Source organism: Pieris brassicae, chromosome 5 (assembly GCF_905147105.1).
Source record: "Pieris brassicae chromosome 5, ilPieBrab1.1, whole genome shotgun sequence".
Lineage (NCBI taxonomy): Eukaryota > Metazoa > Arthropoda > Insecta > Lepidoptera > Pieridae > Pieris > Pieris brassicae.
The window spans coordinates 14,414,584-14,437,137 of record NC_059669.1 but is presented as its reverse complement, the minus strand read 5'-3'; the positions used below and the strand labels follow the sequence as shown (position 1 = coordinate 14,437,137).

General features: G+C 32.6%; 2 protein-coding genes across 3 annotated transcripts in view; one reads left to right on the top strand and one right to left on the bottom strand.

Moving 5' to 3' along the window:
- The window catches only part of LOC123709392 (flotillin-2), a 158,305-nt gene that overhangs the window by 90,909 nt on the left and 44,842 nt on the right, over positions 1 to 22,554 (bottom strand). The window lies entirely within an intron of this gene.
- LOC123709390 (glucose dehydrogenase [FAD, quinone]) lies at positions 933 to 14,199 on the top strand. Of its 2 annotated transcripts, XM_045660691.1 has the most exons (5): positions 933 to 990; positions 2,696 to 2,866; positions 10,278 to 10,675; positions 11,190 to 11,335; positions 11,641 to 14,199. In XM_045660691.1, exons 3-5 carry the CDS (start codon positions 10,423 to 10,425, stop codon positions 13,090 to 13,092), a joined length of 1,851 nt encoding a protein of 616 aa, XP_045516647.1. In that variant the 5' UTR covers positions 933 to 990; positions 2,696 to 2,866; positions 10,278 to 10,422; the 3' UTR covers positions 13,093 to 14,199. The 2 variants fall into 2 exon arrangements, with proteins under 2 accessions (XP_045516647.1, XP_045516648.1); XM_045660692.1 differs by lacking the exon at positions 933 to 990 and having other exon boundaries at positions 2,644 to 2,866.

Here is a 22,554-nt window from a genome sequence, read left to right as displayed (position 1 = left end):
AAATATTCGACTTTTTGTTCCTCCCATACAAAACGCCAATTTCATATGTAAGGACCTAATATATATCTCTGCTTGAAAAAAATAAGTATGCTTTTTTAAACAATATCTTCTACAAAACCTTGTTACAAAAAAAATTTGATAGATTTTTGGCGCGCACTATGGACAGCACATGGCATCATCATAAAGACCCGGCAACGAAAAAACCGCCCATAACTTGGAAGACACCGTCATCTCCAACACAGAAGAATTTTAAGGCGATCCCATCCACCGATAAGATCAGCTGTTTTTTGTGGGACAGCAAAGGGGTGGTAAAAGTCGAATACCTAAACCATGGAGCTACTATTACGGGAACTTTGTACGCAGAAGTAACAAAGTTGCGAGAGGAAATACGCAAGCATTAGCGTGACAAACTGGATATAGTTCTTTTGTTTCAGCAAGATAACCACCGGACCTAGCTTCTAGTGATTTCCGCAGTTATATCTTAGGCGCCATATATTTGTATCTTGAAGATTTTAAAAAAAATCTCTAAAAAAAGATATTTAAGTGTAACCTTTAAACAGGTTGACAAATAAAATTACATTTAATACATGAAAATTGGGACATATTCATTATCACTTTTCGTTAAACACCCCTAGTATAGGCAAAACTGGGTAATTATACCGCGATTTAAATAAAAAAGCTTAAAAAATGCACATTACACATCGTTAGTTGAAATAATTACTATTTGCTAATTCAATGAGTTAGTTTCAATATAAAAAATGTATTAAAAAATCAAAACGTATTTTGCATATAGTCCATTTAGATTGCATCAATGCCTAATGAACAGGTTTAGTCCTATACAAAATCACAGGTTCATTACTCTACTAATATTACGTTTGTTATGAGTTGAGTGGTAAAGTGAGGCGCAAGAGTCGAAGTAAGCCAGTACAACACGCGGTCACCGCGGAGTAGCGCGCTTACAGCCGAATTTAAAATTGAATTTCGAACAGTGTTAGTAAATTTTTTTTTTTATATGCCAGTGATGTCATTGATCGAATTCTAATCTGTGTTTTTAAATATCGAACCTAAGATCATCAGTGAATTTTTAGATACTAATTCAAATATTTTTAACGTTAAACGACAATTGTCAAATATTTTTTGCTAATATAAAAATAAAACAAAATCAAGCAAATCAGAAAGTGCAATTAGCAATAGACAAAATTTTATTTTTTATTCGAACCGAGACTTTATAGAATTGTTTGAATGCATTTAAAGATAGTATCGTGTATTTAACTGCATTATGCTGTAATAGAGCCTTACCTAATCTAACGTAACTTACACTAACACCTTACATAATATTGGATTATTTTGACTTATGGCAATATTATATGAGTTTAAACTTAACTAACGAATGTTCTGGTCTCCTTATATTTTTAAATAATTAATTAACTAAAGAATAATTTCCATTGTTCAAACTATTTCGTATGGTTTATATATAATATATTTATGTATGGTTGATTTCAAAAAAATGTTATTTGAAAGCAATCCAATTTTTCTATTAAATATTTAGCTATCTGTTTATTGAAATTTTAAAAATTATGTAAACTCGTAACTTTATGTAACTTAACATTTATTCTCATATTGCGGTAATCATTCAAAAATATCTTTTATATTTTGAATAAGCTGCAGTTACTGTATTTAAAATTCATTTCAGGCGGTATGCGATATTTCAAAAAATCGATTTGCAATGTTTAAGACTTTCCCCGGTCGTGACCTTGATTGGTAATCGTTATACAAGCACTTGTCTTACACTATCGTTCTCTTCCCAGTGTACCAAATTCCATTCCCATGTTCAAAGACAACTTTGTCTAACTTAGTACACTGTTAAATAGTCTGTGAACAAAGTGACTTGTGATTCAGTAGAAAAACCTCTAAGGTCGATTTTTTGACGAAAAAGTTATAATTTCCGAAAAAAAATGGTATAAGTATTATGCGCACCTGAGCACACTATAATCCATTTATTTAATAGTAGAGAAAATCTTATTTATTTAACAGCCATTAACGTCTACGGTTGTTTGCTTTATACCTAACAAAACTGTAACTGACCCTAATCCATGACCTTAATCGAGGCCTAGAATTCAGAAAAAACAAACCTCTAATTACAGCGACGTAACGCTAAATACCTATCATTAATTTTAATTAACCGTTTAAAATTATGTAACCATTACTTTCCATTAAATCAGTACTCTGCTTATTTATTGTTTGATTCGATTATTTCTTTTGTCTATATAATAGTTGCTCCGTGCAAGTATAATTGCGTTCCATTTTTAAAAACACTACATGTATTGGCGTAATCTGTGGTTCTAGTAGTATAACACAGAGTGGCAAAATAAATGTATTGTCAGCCACAGAATACATCAATATAACCCTTTGGTATTCCACCATTTGAAATAAAGAAAAAATATTTAATGTGCCAAATTTTCAGTCGACCATACTGTCTTAAGAGTGACTGCTTCCTCTTACATTTTAATCTATAACTACATCATACCCTGGTTTCGCGCCACATATCCTTCTGACCGAGTAAAGGCAGAGGCCTAATGATTATATATCATCAGTATTTACATTATCTGTCTCAGTCTACATTGTCTTTTGTCATCAATCAAGTTCGATCATATGAAACTCATGAGATCAAAATAGATAACTATTATTTTCACAGGTTCAACGTTCTTCAATAAAAAACCGTGAGAATTGAAAACGAACTTCGATAATAGTGAACAGTGAACTTTAGATATCAGTTGACGTGTCTGATGAACTGTGTCGTTAACGCATTGGAATGGTTATTAACCAGTGACTACTAGATTGTGAATGTTAACCAACGGAAATGTATGTAAGTATACATTACCATTTATTTTTACACCTAAAGTCTATACAAAAAATTATGTATAATACACAAAAAGTTCGTAATTAAAAAACTACAAATTTAATATAATACGTCCATACAAAAATAATTTACATTCCTGTAAGATTTACATGTAAATGAGAACACAGTAACGCTAACTGCGCATAACAGAGACATGAATTTTGTTATATATTTCTGTAATTGAGTTAGGTCTTAGTCAAACTGTTCTTTAGCCCCTAAAACATATAGTGTTTTTTCTTGTCTATGTTTACGCATATCCATGCTATATATTCATTTTATTATAATATAATATTATAAGTAGTATATTAACCTAGCCTGTGAGTTGAACACAATTCCCTTCCTCGCCTTAATAAAAAAATCAAAGAACCAGAAAGCGGAAATGTGTAAACGTGTGTAATGTGTCCTTACGGAGGTAAAACCATATCAATTACAAGAACATTCCTTTATGTCTCAAACAAAGTTTTAAAAATGGAATCGTTTAACGAAATTTGTCAACACTTGTATAATTAATACAAATATACTGTAAAGTAAGCATTTAATGAATTTATTAAATTTAATTAATAGTAATTTCCAACCGGCGCGAAAAAGTGCCAAGGTAAAATAGATTATGCAAATGATTGTATCGGAATATTACGAAAGCTTTCAACAAATTAACTGTTAACGACAATCTGTGTAACTTACAGGTGTAAACACAATAGATATTTGACCTATGAATATTAAGTAGTTTCGATATGGTGGACAAAGCTAGAAAGACAAAGATCGTGAAAAAAAAACTGAAGCTATCTAGTACAAAAAACATTACTTACAGAAAATGTATATAGCAATACGTTCCCAGAGGGTAAATCTAATAGAAAGTCAACATATTCACTCTACTTTGTTATAAATAAATTATAATTAAACAAAAACTGTATATGAACATTTCCAGACAAAACAAATGAATTTTCTGAATGCAAATAAAATTCATAAATATCATTTTCAACAAATAATTATCAAAGACCTTTAATGTAATTTCAGAAAGAATTTGTAAAAGTTATGCAAACGATTGTGAATTTAATGAAATTACGACAGTTTCTAACTTAGATCACTATCGAATCTTGTTGTATGTCTAAGTCAATCGTAATAATTTCGAATGAACTTAAAATGATTTAAATATCCCAATCGGCTTTGAATAGGCCAAAGCTGTATTCAAGGAGGATTTCTTAGTTCTAGCAGGTTTATTTTAATATTTATTTATAAACAAAATCAATCCAATTACACTATATTGTATAAAGAACTTTTACGACTCTTTCTAAAAAGTATTTATGTGAAGAAATCGTTTTTAGACGTATGTACAAGTATATAATAAGGGGATTAGTATTGGGTGTTGTCGATGCGACTATCTTATTTATTTTCTATTTATATGTAAATACGCTAGAGATATAGACAGTGGTCGGCATTCGTACATTAGAATTTTTATGCGTTTGTATGCGAGTATTTAAAGTATTATCTTACCGATTATTTCAATTATTTACTTTCTTTTTCAATTTGTCCAGTATTATCTTTAATTTGTATTTCAAATTGTATATCAAATCAAATGTTTTTCACAAACGCAAAGTTCTAAGTTTTCTTGGACCATAGACTTACTACTTAACACTAAATCTTATTCTTAGTTACGCGTATATAAAGGTTTGATTAATTTGCTAGTAATTTTTATTGTTTTTTTTAAATTTTATATATGTGCATATATTTTAAAATTAATATTAATTTGATTACACTCGCTGACTAGAAAATATCTTGCACTTGATTGAAACTTTACCTCGGTATTGTACGTCACTAATGTCACATTTCGTTGCGCAAGCGCAGTCATTCAAACCCACTTCCCTATCGAATGTTACATGACTGATGTTATAGGATCTTTCTGGAAATTATTACAGATAAAGATTAGTTGGTTTAACAGTAGAAAATGTTGTGGTTACTAGGAAAAGCTGCCATAAACGGGTGAGGACCCGGCGAAAGCTTATCTAAGACTTCTAATTCAATCAATATCAATTTACATTGTTAATTATGTCACCAGTAATGAAAGTCAAAGTTATAGACTCTATATGAAAACGTCAAAAAAAAGTGATTTCTTAAATTTATTAATACCTAAGAAACAAAAACAGTCCAGTAATATATAAATATCAAAGGATGTGTCCAACATTTATATTAAAAAAATACAGCATCTATCGTAGATACTTAATTTTTTATAAATACAAACAAAACACATTTTTAACCGATTTCAAAAATCCGAATGAGGCGGTCTACATACAAAGTGTAGTTTTACATTACTGTTACCAGTCTCCTGAATTCAGTGGTTATAAATTAGCTTCTATACACCAATTACCAGTCTAAGTCAAGTATAGAAAAAAAACTTGCGATTGTATTTGGCGCTAGTTTCAGTAAGTGCACTTCAAAGTACACATGAACTGTAATGTCATGTCTATATTGAATTAGAATATTTATTTTTTGTTTAAAACGAGTAAACTCAAAGACTGCAGGGATTGTGAAAATCCTTCACTAGGCTATATTTATTTATTTATGTATTTATTTATTAACACTTCATTGCATTACAATATAAAAAAATTGAACATAATTAAATCAAAAGGTGGGCAACTGGCGGCCTTATCGCTTTCGAGCGATCTCTTGCAGGCAACCACTGTGAGTAAAGAAAAAAATAAAGTAATATTATCTATATTTTAAAAGCGAAAAACATTTTGCTGTAGAAAATTAAAAGTAGCAAATTAAGATGTTGATAATAAGGATAAAAATTAATTTCTGATAAGTCTTTGTGCTGGATAGTTATTTTCAATGATTTCAAGACAAGACAGCTTCTATCGTATATATAAGTCGCAGCCAACTAGAATAATAATAAGCCGTTCAATTAACAGCCCAGCCTTTTAACTAAACAGCGCCGTTTAACTAGAGGCCTGAATGATACAAATAATACAAATAGCTTTAATCCGGTTAAAAAATTGTTTTCTTTCAATATAGCAGTATTTCTAAAGTATCCAAACGTTTTTCGTTTATAACAATACCAAATACCAAAGTTAAAGCTCTTATAGTTACTTTAGTTTGGTTTTGAGATAGGTATTTAAACGTAATGTCCGCGTAACAACTTGGTTTGTCGGTTTCAAAGATCAGAGTAACAGACTTCCATTTATAGCAGCTGTTGTCCGCGGGAAAACAACAGGGAACTTATAAAACTATATAATTTACTGTCCCACATAAAATTAATCTACTTTTAAAGCGAATTTTTTTTACTGCATTTTGTTGTGGGTTATATTTTAATGTTCTGGACAGATTTCGATGGCGAAGTGTACTTTAGGAGGCTTAGGCCCACAAGGGGCTGTATAACCATTGATGATATTTTAATGGGACATTAAATTCTACGTTTGTCTCTAGTGAAAAAAAATAAATAAATAAAGAGTCACCACAACTGATTCCATGTAACACTGCGTAAAAAACTCAAAGATCAGCGATCACAAAAAGCGTGGACATCGATCAATAGATCAAATCTTAATTCGTTTCACAAGTTTGTCAAGGTGTTGAATGAAGGTATTTTTTACATAAGACTTTTCACTTTTCTATTATTGAAAATATTATAGGAAGGTTAATATAATCTTTTCTCTAATTGTTAATTAAATATCTAATTTATATTCCACTTTCTAACTCACGGTATTTTTGACTTGTATTTAGGAAAATAATTTTAGAATTTCTTGCATAGTACATATATTTAAACATATATTATAAGGTTTCTAATGTAGGAAATAAGTTATAATCAATAAACCATGTATTTCTTCGTCCTTAGAGTTAACCAGTCACAGGTTTCTGCAAGCCTATTATTAAATAATAACAATCTTCATAGACAAGTAGATCCGCTTTTAATCTGTCAACCCAACTTCACACATTTGTTAGCAACTGGCATACACAAATATTAACGAAACATTCATAGACATTTGACAATGTACAAGTTCCTCTGACATTTCTATATTGTTATTTGTTACATAACTTTCTGCGCCATTAAGTGTGAGCGGAAGCCAGCGGTCTGTGTAAACATTGTATTAGATTAAGTACACCATTATTTTGAGGTCAAATAGAGAAATTTTAAATGATAGACGGTTTAATTTTATGGAACACGCAACAAAATTAACAATATCTTAAACTATTTCAAAACATAGTTAAATTCAAAGCAGTTGAATGTATTTTTGTTTTGACGTCCAATAAGTTTAACTATGTATTAGAAATTGTCAGTTTTTGTGATTTTTTAAAGCTTGCCAATGCTTGGCACATTGTTACATTGCTATTTAAGAAAAAAAACATCGATTCATAAATTATAAAAGAAAATAAATTGGATTTCTCTATTGCTACCTCATAGAAACAAAAAGCATGATGGTAATCTGATGTTTTACAGATATAATTCTGCCAATCACTACAGGTGAGAGGCTAGGAACTGAATAGTTTGTGTATATAAGTTTGTGCTCAAAAATCAAACCCAAAATTATTTCACGTGAAAGGATATTGTTGGAATCCAAATGATTATAATATTTGGATTACAATTGTCATGTGCTAGTAATCTAGCACATGACAATTGTAGAGGCCAAACCCTTCACAGCCTATACCTTCAAAATTTGTTAATCCGCCACTGATACTGAGATAGATATGTTCAATACAAATAAAAACATTATATTGCTTCACATATACCCTTATCTATTTAAATGCCAAGATAGAATTGTGCAAGAACACATAAGAACTAAAAGCGTTACATAACAGTATAAATGGTTTGGTAACAAGGAAGTAGGTCGTGAGTCCTTGCGGCGACCGCGCAGAGGCTTTTGAAATCAGTGTCTTGGCCGAGGTTGCCTATATTAAATAATACTGGCGCTACAACCCTGTATGGGTCTTGGCTTTCAACATATAACTTTCAGCATCTGATATTTCATCAGCATCGATAAGTAGGTCTTCTGTGCCTGACACGTATTGTAATTTTATACATCTATATTTATTGTTAACCTTTCCCGAAAGATAAAGTAGCAGTTTCGCACATAGAAAATTCCAAGAAAATCGAGAAAAAAACTCTTGGATTGAGACTTTTAGCCACCAGGATAATAGGTAGGAAAGAAATTTTTTTTTAGAAGTTGTGCATCAGAATCACCTATACAAAATACTTACCCTGTCATAATAACGTGTGTTTGTTTTTTTATGGTAACCATGGTAACAAACACAGCAAGTCCCGCAAGCGAAAGTATGTTTCTGAAGGGTATAAAAACCCTTATTTATTTTCTATTGAATGTACATCATTTATAATGTAGATTAGATATTGATTTACTTGTATAAATCAAGAATGTCTTTTGCATAATCTTAGAGTGGATAAATGACCTATATATAGAAAGCAAAATATAATTTCTTAATATCGAAAACGTACACTTATAAACGCCAGTAAAACATTGTTCTAAATTTAACACTGACTGCCAGTTCTCAAATCTGGCCTGGAACAGACGAGAAGAATTGAAAATAAATTATTATTCATCTCGCATCATGTTTGGACTTTATAGCTGCTATACAAATTAAACTAAGCCAAGGCCAAGCCAATAATTCTGCCAGGTCCCCTACACTTTATAGTAGATACATACTGTTTTTGCCTTATTAATAACATTTCGTAATAAGTTATAACTTATTAATACCAGCAACGCGCTCGCGAGCCCTCTGGCATTAGGAGTGACTATGGGCGGCGGTATCACTTAACACCAGAAAAGCCTCCTAGCCGTTCAATAAAAAAATAAAAAAAGTTTTTTAAAATTATTTGCATACATATTATAATGTATTGTTAATACAAAGATTATAAATCTTAAACAGGTCAAACCTACTTACAAACGCGTCACAGGCCTACCTCAAACTTACATCATTCGAAGGTCACTTGGCAGTTGTCACCCACATGACGTCATACGTGGAAACTTGTGAAATGGTGAAAGTAGTTTCGATTGTGGCCTTGTACCTCTTCCAGTCCGGTCTAGAGTGCATTTAAATGCCACAACAGGTCAAAAGACATAGCTGTCATATTCAGACAAACTTATTTCATTAATTTTTCTAGAGAACGTTTAGTGTGTAATCTAGAGTTGTGGTAATATACTGATTGGGTCATTAAACGTACCCTCTGTTAGGTATTTTTTTGTAAAGAAATAATTGACAATAAAAGCCTTAATACTCAAAGAGGTGACGTGCAATTTAACAGTTTTCTCACAGATAACAAGTGCTCACTCACCATATATGAAACGTCGCTTTAAATAAATAATATTTAATTTAATACGTTAAAAAACAAAGAAACTATATCATACTCGTAACAGACAAAAATAAAGAATTCATTCGCAATTTTATGACAGTTTGCACATAATATATGCAAGTTTTGAAATGAACCAGTTCACGTGAAACAGTCTCGAATATTCGATATAACCTTCACCTAGTACCACACTTTTTACCATTACATAAGCTTTGTTTACAAACCAAATTACTTCGTATATGTAATACGCACATTGAATTTGTTAATTGTCTCAATTCAAAGTAGGAACTCTGAATTTGAATTGCATTGTTCCAAATTCGAATGTGAGAACTTGTTATGTCAAATAGCGAGGACAATAGTCTTCATTATATTTAATAAGCATCATCTATTTATCAGTAAATCCAATATATCTTAAAATATGTTGTATGAAAACTATGAAAGATAAATAACGACCGATAATAAAAACCTTAGTCTCTGTATCGTCTATACATAATTATTATGTGCGTTTGACAGTTCAACAAAAAGTGCGTAGACGCATTGTTATCGTCAGGTTGGGTGCTCGCGCGTGCCGGTAAAGCCAACGCAACACAATGAATTACCAAAATATTCGTCATGCTCTGATTCTAACCACAGACAACACATAATTTTGTATTGTAATAGGCATTGTGTAAACATACTTAAGTTTATCTAAATAAATCTGTTATGGTAAAAAACATGGCGAAATTGTTTTGTGAGCTATCCCTGAGATGGACATATTCACCCGTTTTAATAATATTTTTTATAAATAATAGCTTTCTATAAATATATATATATATATAAAGGATGTTTTGGCGTATATTTAGCCGTAAGACGATAACGCAAACGCTTGATCGCGGAGAGAATCATAAAATTTTGAATAAAAAAATTTAACATCCAAAAAGTAGTTAGAAATATGTAGTTTTTTTATGGTATTACAACAAATAAAAAATGACGGGTATTCGTAATTAATTAACAAATGACTTATAGTTTAGCTTTATCAGAATAATCCTGTCGCGATTTAACTTAGATCATACACTGGTAATAACGTATACCTATTTTATATTACAGAATCAAGAAACGCAACACTGCGAGAACTTTGACTGTTAACATGCTTACGCTCTGGCGATCACTTCCATCCAAGAAAGTAATGTGCAAGAGTAACCCACCAGACCAAAGAATATAATCACAGTAAGAAACCGAATATAGAGAGACAATGGCTATTCACGTGCTTCTAGCTTCAAGTGCCTTGAAGACAGTCAGTGTCACTGGTCTATGGCTCATACCCCTACTCTTGGGAGCATTCACGTATAACAATTACAACTCCTACGATCCTGAAGTCAAGGTGCAGGAAACGGACCCAAAGAAAGAGTATGACTTCGTCATTGTTGGAGGCGGGTCAGCTGGTGCTGTGCTGGCAAACCGATTGACTGAAATTGCAAGCTGGAATGTTCTACTATTAGAAACTGGTATGATTGTTACAACGCTAATCTGAAAAGTATATATTTTTGCTATCATTATGAATATTATATACCTATACAAAGTATCGAACCCACTAGCAATGAAGGTATTCGACAAATATAGGACTTTATAAAAATAGGGGATCAGAGTAATATATATATATATATATATATCTTTTATTATGGCTAATACGTTGTATTATGTAGTCTATTCTTCATTTCAGATCGCGTATCCCAGATACCGCATTTTCACTTATGTTTACTACACTACTAGTTTTACTAACTCAAACGGTTTTGTTCTCTTTAGAGGTCTTGATCCCGTCGCCTCAAGAAGTTGGATTACCTTAGCATTCACATGATAGTCTGTTTAAGTGAGCTAAAACGAACAGTTTCCCTTATACGGTGCCATATCCATATCTATGTAACTTCACTGAAAAATAGTCATATACTATGTAAAATAATATAAATTATACAATAATAACGAAAACTCAGTAATTAAACAATTTAATTTAAAAAATTCCAGGACCAGATGAGAACGAGATAACTGACGTACCATCTCTAGCTGGCTACCTCCAGCTGACGAAGGTTGACTGGCAATACAAGACAGAGCCAACAAACTATGCTTGTCTTGGATTTAAGAACAGAAGGTGCAGTTGGCCCCGTGGCAAGGTAATCATTTTTAAATTTTAGATAGATTTCATTAACATTGAACCCAAATCACCGGACCGATTAACATATTTTTTGTAAATTTTATATTTACAAACGATAAGTGGCATTATAGTTAGGTAAGCTGAAATAGTAGTTGGTCGGCTAGATCGGGCTCTCCATATTCATATTTTATTATTTAAATAATACATTCCAATATGGGAAGCAAAATGTCTGTTTCATTACTGTAAAGAAATTAACGACGAAAGACAAAGACAAAGACGAAATTATATAAATGAAAAACAATAATATATTATTATAATTTACAGGTCTTGGGTGGTTCCAGCGTTCTAAACTACATGATCTACGTTAGAGGCAATCGGAACGATTATGATCAGTGGGAATCGTTTGGGAATCCAGGCTGGTCTTATGAAAACGTTCTTCCCTATTTTATCAAATCTGAAGACAATAGGAACCCTTATTTAGCAAATAATAAATATCATGGGGTTGGCGGATATCTTACCGTCCAAGAAGCACCCTGGAGGACCCCTCTGGCAGCCGCTTTTGTTGAAGGGGGAGTTGAGATAGGATACGAAAATCGTGACATTAACGGAGAAATTCAAACTGGTTTCATGCTAGCTCAAGGAACAATAAGACGGGGATCTAGATGTAGTACAGCAAAAGCATATCTGAGACCAGTCAGAACGAGACCCAATCTTGACATCTCTTTAAATACAATGGCTACGCGAGTCTTAATTAATCCTATAACCTTAAAAGCCTACGGCGTCGAATACATCAAAAATGGTATGAAACATGTCGTCTATGCGAAGAAAGAAGTCATCGCATCAGCGGGCAGTATTAATACACCACAACTACTCATGTTATCTGGCATCGGACCCGCACATCACTTGCGGCACGTGGGTATTCCAGTATTAAAAGACTTACCAGTTGGTGAAAACCTTCACGATCATGTGGGCGTTGGTGGAGTTACTTTTCTAGTAGATAAACCTGTATCAATTATTCAAAACCGCTTCCAGGCATTTCCAGTTACAATGAATTACGTGGTGAATGAAAGGGGACCAATGACCGTACTAGGGGGTTTAGAAGGTGTTGCTTTTGTCAATACAAAATACGCTAACAAATCTGGTTTATGGCCCGACATACAATTCCATATGGCACCGGCTAGCTTCGCTTCAGATAATGGTCGAACTATACGAAAGATTCTAGGTTTAACCGATGAGTTGTACAATACCGTATTTAAGCCTATAGAAAATATTGACGCCTGGACGATCATGCCGCTATTGCTACATCCAAAAACTCGAGGATACGTTCGATTGAAAAGTTCAAACCCCTTCGAACACCCAACAATCAATCCAAGATACCATGAGAACCAATACGATGTAGTTAGGCTTGTCGAAGGAGTAAAGATAGCTTTGAAAGTGGCAAACGGCAAAGCGTTTAAACAATTTGGATCGAGATTGCATACAATTCCTGTCCCAAATTGTAAACATTTTATATTTATGTCAGACGAATACATCGATTGCTTAGTAAGAACAATTAGTATGACAATTTACCATCCGGTAGGAACAGCAAAGATGGGACCTTCTTGGGATCCTGGTGCAGTTGTAGATCCTCGATTAAGGGTGCATGGAATAGAGAGTCTCAGGGTGATAGATGCTAGTGTAATGCCAACTATTGTTAGTGGAAATACGAATGCCGCAGTAGTCATGATCGCAGAAAAGGGTTCTGATATGATTAAACAGGATTGGTTAAATCGGTGACATTAGATTGTCAACCCAAACTGATAGAACTAATAAATTGCCAATTTTAGATATAAGAGACAAAATTCTAATAGTATCATGGATTTACGTTTATATACCATAAACCCTCTTTCCTTTTTAGTTAACACCTATGCTTACGAATCAAGAAGAATGTTTTATAGTTATGTTTTATAAATATTATATTCGTTAAGTAACTGGCGATTTGTTACCAGATGTAAACCAAAGTACCTAGACGTAAAAATATAACGTTATTATTAAGAGATTAAGAATAATATACATTATACAGTCAGTAATTTTAATTAAGTATAGGATGTTTATAACTGTTACATTAATGTGAAAAATATTGTATGCTAACGCCCAGTTTCTATACAATGCCATCTACAATTCCTTGTTCTATATACAATTACAATTTAAGTATCAACGTAGTGCTGCCAGTAAAAACAAGATGGCGTTGTTTTTAATAATTTATACTCGCGTTCGTGAAATATCAGAGGTCAGAGTTCCTCTTTGATATTTTCGACATTTCTAACGTGTAGCACGTTGTAAAAATACCACTGTCCACAATTAAAAACTAAAGGCAAGCAAAGCAAAGCATGTTTTTAATATACCAATAAATAATAAGGAATCTCAATGATATCATTCGTTCTTAGTCGTTATGATTGTTAAATATGCATTCTCGGATTTGCTATAATATGTAGGAAGTCGTTATTATAATTGCAACTATAAAGAACATATTATAATATTACATCATGGCTATGTCTTTTTCATATCAGCATCAAACTTAAGTATAGTATATACAAACTTATATAAAGTATAAAGTTTCGATTTTTTTTATAATTCACCATAATGTCATATAGAGTATCATTATAGTAGTATATTTTATACATTCATACTGTCACATCTTGTTGTAGTCCTATCGCTGCTAAAATACGTCAAGCGCAAGAAAACTTTGGAAATTACTTACAAAAACTATACAAATCACACTTGTGTAAGAAAGTCTTTATTTCCAAAGCGATATTATCCTTTAAAGAAAATACGTATTTTTTCGTACATAATGAGTAACGATAAACGAATATTCGTAATTAATAATCGGATCTTAAAAGTTAATAATCGACGATATATGCACTTTAATTTCGTCTTTAATTATAACAATTTGTCAAATCTAAAAATTTTAAATATTTAACATTTGATATTCACTATTGTGCCATATACATTTTATCTACTGGAACACCTTCACAGCATATCAATATGAAGTTAACTGTTTATGTTACTTGAATAAATGTTATCATTTTTATGTGTATTAATATTTCCTACAATTGATAATAAAAGCTGGCTTTATATGCCTGTTTTTTTTTTATAGAACAGGGGGCAGGAGGCTCACCTGATGTTAAGCCGCCGCCCATGGACATTCTCAATGCCAGAGGGCTCGCGAGTGCGTTGCCGGCCTTTAAAGAATTGGTACGCTCTTTTCTTGAAGGACCCTAAGTCGAATTGGTTATGGTTTAAGATATGAACAAATTACTTTGCAAACAATATTCATAGCAATCCTATTCAATATAAAAATCACCAAAACATGAATGTTACTAATATTTCTAGAACATGAGGAATACTCATAAAGTAAATAGCTATTATTATAAATCACTACAGTTGTAACGATTATTTTATTTGAGAGTGAATAAAAACCAATGTCTTTAGGACACGACCGTGGGCGTTTTGAAAACGGGTTAAACGACAAGGAAAAGGTATTTATAAATTTACTATATTTATAAGTATAGTAAAAAATATCGGTAATTTTGCATATAATTTTTATGCAACATATCTGAACCTTGGAGTTTACCATGATCGTTGAATCACGTTTGTGCATTTCAAAATAGGTACGTATACTCTAACTCAAAGCGTAAAACACAAAGAATGAAGGGAATATTTATTTTGCCACAAACAGTACACAATTCCAAGTACATATACAAAACAATAACATAGTGACTATAGGTCACGCAAAACAGAAATACGAAACATATAGTATCACAGTAGTAATAGTAGTACTGTGGTGATCATATAGTATCTTAAATCAATTATATATATAAATAATTAATTATAACTATATATGTGTCGCAGTAAAGTAGTTAATTAGAGAGTTAATTTGATTTTATAGTCAGTTAATTAAAGATCGATATTCAATCAAGGCGCTAAAGTTCCGTTAGACAAGTGAGTGAACGAAACCTTTAACGAGTTTCCTAAACGTTAGGACCTAGGCAACAAAACCAACCTAACCTAACCATTTACAATAAAACAAAACACGGAATATCCATGCTCTTCTAGTATGATAGATTTTCGAAAATAGTTGTTTAGTCTGTATGATAACGTAACGCGCCATACAATTTTATATTCGTAAAGTCAATATATATATTTTGAATCTCAATAATGTATGTCAACAACAATACCACAAATTAAGAATGAGAAAAAAAATAGAATTAAAAAGAAGATGCGGATTTGCAACATTCCTTTTAAGGCGCGCGCACGCCTTATCTACTCTATATTTACATTGTGTACATAATTCTTAATCCAGTTTTAATACGGAAAGAGCCATGACATTTGTACTAGTTTACAAACAAATTAATAATAAAACCGTCTTTAAAAGCTTTTTTAAGGGTATCTCGCTGTTGGCCTTAAGGGCCTTTACAGCTCACCTCGGGCTGTTTTGGCCAGCGTAGCTCGGCCTGAAATGGCGTAATACACTTTTAAACTCCCAATTCTACCCATATAGGTTGTTGCCTGTGTCGGACTTCAGATACTGTTGACCAATCACAATCAAGAACCCGACATCGTTTCATCTTTCGATCGGTATTCTCACACTAATACTGCTGAAATCGAGTTTATTAAATGATTGTAAATGTAATAAACCTTTAGCCTGTCTATTATAATTGAAATTTGTTTATAAATAGCTTTTTTGTAATAATAAAGCTTTAATTACTGAAACAACTCAAAAAAAATCTTTTTCACGAATTGTCAGAATTTTCAGAGAACTCGTCCATTAGAAGAAAACTAGGAGGAAAATATGTAAGTTTTTTTTTGAATCTATATGAATCTGTACTAATTCCATTCATTGTACAACATAACTAATATTCAATAAAAATTTCTTAGGACAGGTTGTATGGGCGTGTTAATGGCAGAGAATCATCCATATACTTATATTCAAATTCTAAACCATTTATTCATTTAGGTAAAACAATTTACATTTATAAGTCAATAACGGAATACATATTAAATGCTAAATGCTTCAAATTTTACATTTACTGCCAGTTCTCAAATCAGGGGCGAAGAACGGACGAGAAGAAGTGGCAATAAACTCTCCGCCACTCCTTTTAATCGCCAAGTTTTTTGTTTTACAAAATATTTGTAAGGAGCTGCAACCATTAAACCACGATCCACATGACATCTTAAGTAATTATCCTTGGGTATAACAGTGATGAGGTTAATTTTTGGATGTCAGTGCCAAACAAACCGTGCCAACGCGACTAGAATCAATACAAGGATGCTTTGTTAATCCTGTCTTTTGAAATTGTGTCACAATAAAGATATTACACAAGTATGGAACCTTGCATCATTAGATGTGATTAGTTAGTAAGTATAAAAAAGTTAGATCCTGTCTATTAGATTAGATGTCGCATTAACGTGTTTTTTTTAGAACAATTACAATTATTAAATGGTTATTATGCTAATCCAAACAATTTTCAAACCAGTGTCACGTCTTGAGTCCTACTAATATAATTGTATTGCGTTAATATATGGATTAACAGAGGTCTGTGAAGAATATATTTATGTAGTAGTCTGGATTGTATACTGGCGATATGAGTCGTAAATTTTTTAAATTGTTGTTTATTTTTTGTTTATGTTACGGGAGGCAGATGGTCAGGAGGCTGATGTTATCTACCGCCGCCCATGGACACTCGAGACGCCAGAAGGATCGCAAGCGCGCAGCCGGCATTGGTACGCTCTTTTCTTGAAGGACCCTAAGTCGAATTGGTACGAAAATACTTCAGTAAATTAAATTAGGACTTAAAAAACGGGAACACCAATAACAATATCTTTTAATGAGACAAGAAAATGAATCGTTTTTAAATACATATTTTTACAGACATAAAAGCGAATTTATTACAGCCCTCGTAACCTATTTTGCCAGCTAGATTGAATTTAAACTACGAGATTATTTTGTAATCATCCAATGTAATATAGAAATAGTACCCGTGCGTTGAAACAGCGCTAGCCAGCCCATTCATTATAACAAACAAACGGCCGATTTAAAACTATTATGATTCAACACAGCTAAATTCAAGGCTCTGAGGGTCGACCAGGTATATTTATATTCTGCTCAAGTAAAAATATGGTGAGGAAAAATTGTGCAAAATTAAAAATGTTGCACAAAAATTATTACAAAACATTGATAACATTGTCGAATGATAATTTACAACCTAAAACGGCGTATTTGTACTTATATATTTAAATTATATACAAAATTGCACATTTCCTTTAACAAAGTTGTATGTAAATACAATTCACCCAAATTGTTTATTTTAGTCTAACAAATCCTTGGCATTTTTATAATATATATATACCTTATAATACACATATTATAAAAAGTGTTTCACCAAATTTTTGTCTTAAGAAAATAGGTAAATTATTACCAAATATGTCGTCATGAAGTTTCAGAATATGAGATCTATCAGTAAACACGCTGATGCTTCTGTCACTCTGCTGCAACCGCACCACATAGAAATCGGTGGTCTATCCTGGGTAAACTTTTCGTGGAGCAAAGGCAAAAACAGTATCATAAGAAGAATCGTCCCCAAAGCGGGCCTGAGGCGTGATTTATGCGTCACATTAAACACGCAATGGATTCGTCCTATAATTAAGGTCATGTATCATTATCTTTACATAATCACCGAGTGGAGAAAATCTAACCTGTGCACGGAAGATGTGGTCATTTCTAGTGCTACGTGACCTGAACCTAATGAAAATCCAGGGTCGAAGTGCGGTTACTTTTTCATATGCGGTTTACCTTTAAAACAATACTGGCTTATAAAAGTTTTAATTGTTAAGTCATGCACTTGCAAGAACGTATATGAAACCACCATTATATGTATATTTTCGCGTTACGTCAGAAACCATATAACACTCAAATTAAAAATCGATCAATTTACCTTTTTTTTTTATAAAAAAGGGGGCAAACGGGCAGGAGGCTCACCTGATGTTAAGTGATACCGCCGCCCATGGACACTCTCAATGTCAGAGGGCTCGCGAGTGCGTTGTCGGCCTTTAAAGAATTTGTACGCTCTTTTCTTGAAGGACCCTAAGTCGAATTGGTTCGAAAATACTTCAGTGGGCAGCTGGTTCCACTTAGCGGTGGTGCGCGGCAAAAATTGCCTTGAAAAACGCTCAGTCGTGGAACGGCGGACGTCGAGGTTATACGGGTGGAATTTTGTATTCTGCCTCGACCTTCCTAATGGTTCCGCTCTTGTTGGACACAATATAATTTAAAATTCCAAGAACGAAACAAATCTGGAAATTTTCTGAAAACGCTGCAATAGCTTAATTGTTTTGACATATAGCCCAGAACAGAATAAAAGTACAGAGGTCAACAAAATGTATGCCCATTACAATTATACATGAGCAGTGCCTAGTGGCTTTAGCGTGCGACTGAGGTTGTAGGTTCGATCCTCGGCCGTGCACCAATGGACTTTCTTTCTATGTGCGCATTTAACATTCGCTCGAACGGTGAAGGAAAACATCGTGAGGAAACCGGCTTGCCTTAGACCTTAAACGTCGACGACGTGCGTGAGGTGCAGAAGGCTGATCTCCTGCTTGCCTATTATATATAAATTGTGTAGATACATTCAAAATTTAAAAAAAAAGAAAATTTATACTGTAAGAATCACATTCATTTGTGTGAATTTATGTATATTCGACTGACACGTTTGCCAAATCCTATACCTAATATGATTAATTTAATTATATAATAACACAAATATTATATCTCCTATATAAGCTAACCTTTGCAATTAAGTAGAACTTATACCTCCTCCAGTGGATGAAAATTTTGATAAACACAAAAGTAAAATATATTTTCAAAACGTCAATACTTGTTCAATTTATACTGTTGGGTTCAGATTAGAATATTTACTTAATGCCAGTAATATATACAAAATTATTACATAAACATTTAAATTTATATATTTTTATGAAGTATTCAGAAGATTAATAAACAATTATACAGTATAAATAAATAATTATATAACATAGTACGCCTGAGAACTCCACCATAACACACAGTCTTCAACTTGATAATTACTATTTTAATAATTATTCTTAAGCGACTATAAAGGCGTATTTATAGCAATTAATTGCGAAGTTACAAGTTGTTTTACACAGACTTATAAATGTTATTAATTTCCGTTCATGAATGTTATTACAATTTTATTAATTTTATTGAAACAGCACATGATTGCTTAGATAAAAGAGAAAAGGCAACTTACTGGCCCTGGTTACTGGGTACTGCGTAATAAAGATCGCCTTTTGAATGCTGTGTGATACCCAAGCCCTGCAAATACGCTAATAAATTCGCTACGACGCTACGAAGATTCGAATTCCGCTTTTACTTTAACATTTAGGGGTTGGTTATTAAGAAGGGAATCTGCGATTACTCGATAAAAGAACAAACCCCCAGAAACCTCATATGAGACACGATATGATCATAGCGGTCACTGGAATTCTTGCTGCAGTCAAAGCTCAAGGAACTCCACAACCAATTCCTGAATTTCTTCGTGACAGTGTTGCAAGATATCTAAAGGTATAAAATCGATTTACATAGATTTTTTATAACACTCTTTCAATAACAGTTTGAACCCAGAAAGTGTGTCATATGCCAAGGGCAGAATAATCATTTGCGACCTGTCCATGTCCTCATAACAAGGAAATGAGGATTGTCCAGACTTGAAAGAATGTCGATATTGACTTGAAAATATAAGGAAATTACTCTTTAATAGGGTCGACATAATCGCTATAAAGGTTGAAGGCGATCTGGGAAGTCCGCCTAGGAAGTTGAATTCTTTAGGAGCATATGCTCCTGATCAGACTCAATTTCCCTTTTTATATGAAAAGGGAATTGAATCAAGACTGGTATCATACTTTTAAATAAGTCATTAGCTAAATAAAAAACCTAACTACCTATATAAGTCCTACGGAACTTCCGAAACGGATGCATCGTGTAAATGTTGTGTATGTGTAACGAGTTCATGCCCTAGTTGGACACAGATATTTCTAAATAATAACCTTAATAGGGTCTGACAGAACAACATCCAGGAAACATCAGAATTTCAAATGCAATTCTAATGTCACTAATACTTGATAGAAGTTCTTATAAGGCTTGCGAGCCTTCTGGCATTGAAAGATTGATCCATTCCCGTTTTCCCACTGTTCTATGAAAAAAATAGTTTTACTATTGAATTATTATTTTCTTTATAATTAGTGTTTAATCAGTACAATTCAGAGACGTTTAATATCTAATCCACTGATGACCTTAACTATAAGACCGCTTTGCAGTCGGTAAGCAAGTGTACAATTAAGGTACAGGCAAAAATTCATTGACAGCCAGGTTTGGAATGCTCACTGCTCAGGTTGACATTCACTCTACTACGAGACGAGTATAAACGCAACTACTCATCATGATAACCAATTTTTGCATTGACTAAAAGATAAATCGCTGACGAATTTTATTTTTTTTATTAGGTAGCCAACAGGTTTCATAAAAAGTAGAAAAATATATTAACAAAGAATTACTATGAACGGCCTACCCTAAGATAATATCATAACTATAAATATTAGTGTCTATGCGTACGTACAAGTTTATGTGTGTGAGACTATTTACTTAACAAATTATTATGCCTATCTATTATAAGTTTAATAACAATTTTTATCGAAGTAGTTAAAGATCTTATGTATAAATTATACGGATGCGGTGAGGCACGACGGTAACATTCTGACGTTTTAAAAGATATAAATATATTGGGTTTCCCCGTCAGTGTTAAATCCAAGTATCTTATATTCATACCATATTCTGAATATAGTTTTATATAAATACATAAGTCTAAAACCAATTACCAATTCGTTTCGTCGTACGTTATTATTCACAATTCATCACCATACAAATTTCCTTTAATCGGATAAAAATCACGAAAAGGTGTCCAATAGGACAGGAAGTAAACGAAGGTCTCCAGTAAATAGAATTAGTGCACATTGTTAAATAACAATTACGTGATCCTATTGTTTGAAAATACTTGACCTAGCTTACACGCAACTAATATTTTGGCAAACGAATCACATGTATGAACGTATACACTTCAAAGATACTTAGTACATTACACATTGTTTGCATTTATTCCTCGTTGGATTGCGATTTTTTTAAATAGGACTGAAGTCAAACGGGAACGAGGCTCACCGGATGTGAAGGGGTACCTACCATTGAGTCACTCATACAGTGGACTGGCAGTGCGTTGTCTTGAAGGACTCGAGGTATGAAATAGTAACCCCGTTACCTATTTCCAATGCTAGGTATTCCAATAATTTGGTCGTCCTCTAATGACGAAAAACAATATCGAGACGGTTCTAATCGGAATTGGAATCTATATCAAAAGTCACAGAGTCACAGATCCTACTAAGACTTCTAAGCATAGTAACTTCTTCCCAAAGTTTATTTTCATTGACCGATTCTTAGAGCGTCGACAAATTCTTACTCAGTAATACTTATTTTTAATGCATTAGCTAATAAACTGTGTAAACACGCCAATGTTTTAGAGATAATAAATTTAAGACATATCTGTCATTTTTCGCAACATTTAGATGTTGACGTATAGGGATAATTTTTAGATCAAATCATCGAAAACTGACAAAATCGTTTAGTTTATGACTAAATTTAGCATCCACATCTGATCCTAATTAATGACTCGAATAATATATAACAATATATTTTTATAAATCACTGATTATATGTATAATGTATAATTTTTTTTACTGTAACTGTCCTTCTCGTGGAACTGTAGTGAAGTTATATATAATAAGAATGTCAAATGAAACTAACTGCCCACGACATAATTTTATTGGAGAACTTTTTTAAAATAAGAAAAAAGATATTCACTTTCATTCTTGATTCAATTTAAGCATCCTTTTTCAGTCGACCATTAAAATATTGTACGCTCGAAATAATCATGTATAATAAATGCGTAACAATTGTTTATTTATGTATAATAGTATTCCCAAATTATATTAATATTAGTTTAGGGGTACTAAGTAACTAACGCATTTACTTCAACAGGAACCTTTGCAAACATACCTGTAAATAAAGGGATTTATTAATATCAGATAAGACATATATGAATATAAAAAACCCGGATTGACCAAACTGGGTAGGTG

What these genes read in the sequence shown, in the direction of transcription:
- LOC123709390 (XM_045660691.1), top strand. Translation starts at nt 10,423, where the DNA reads ATGGCTATTCACGTGCTTCTAGCTTCAAGTGCCTTGAAGACAGTCAGT. An exon ending in TGTTCTACTATTAGAAACTG is followed by an intron (nt 10,676 to 11,189) that starts GTATGATTGTTA and finishes AAAAAATTCCAG; the next exon opens with GACCAGATGAGAACGAGATA. An exon ending in GCAGTTGGCCCCGTGGCAAG is followed by an intron (nt 11,336 to 11,640) that starts GTAATCATTTTT and finishes TATAATTTACAG; the next exon opens with GTCTTGGGTGGTTCCAGCGT.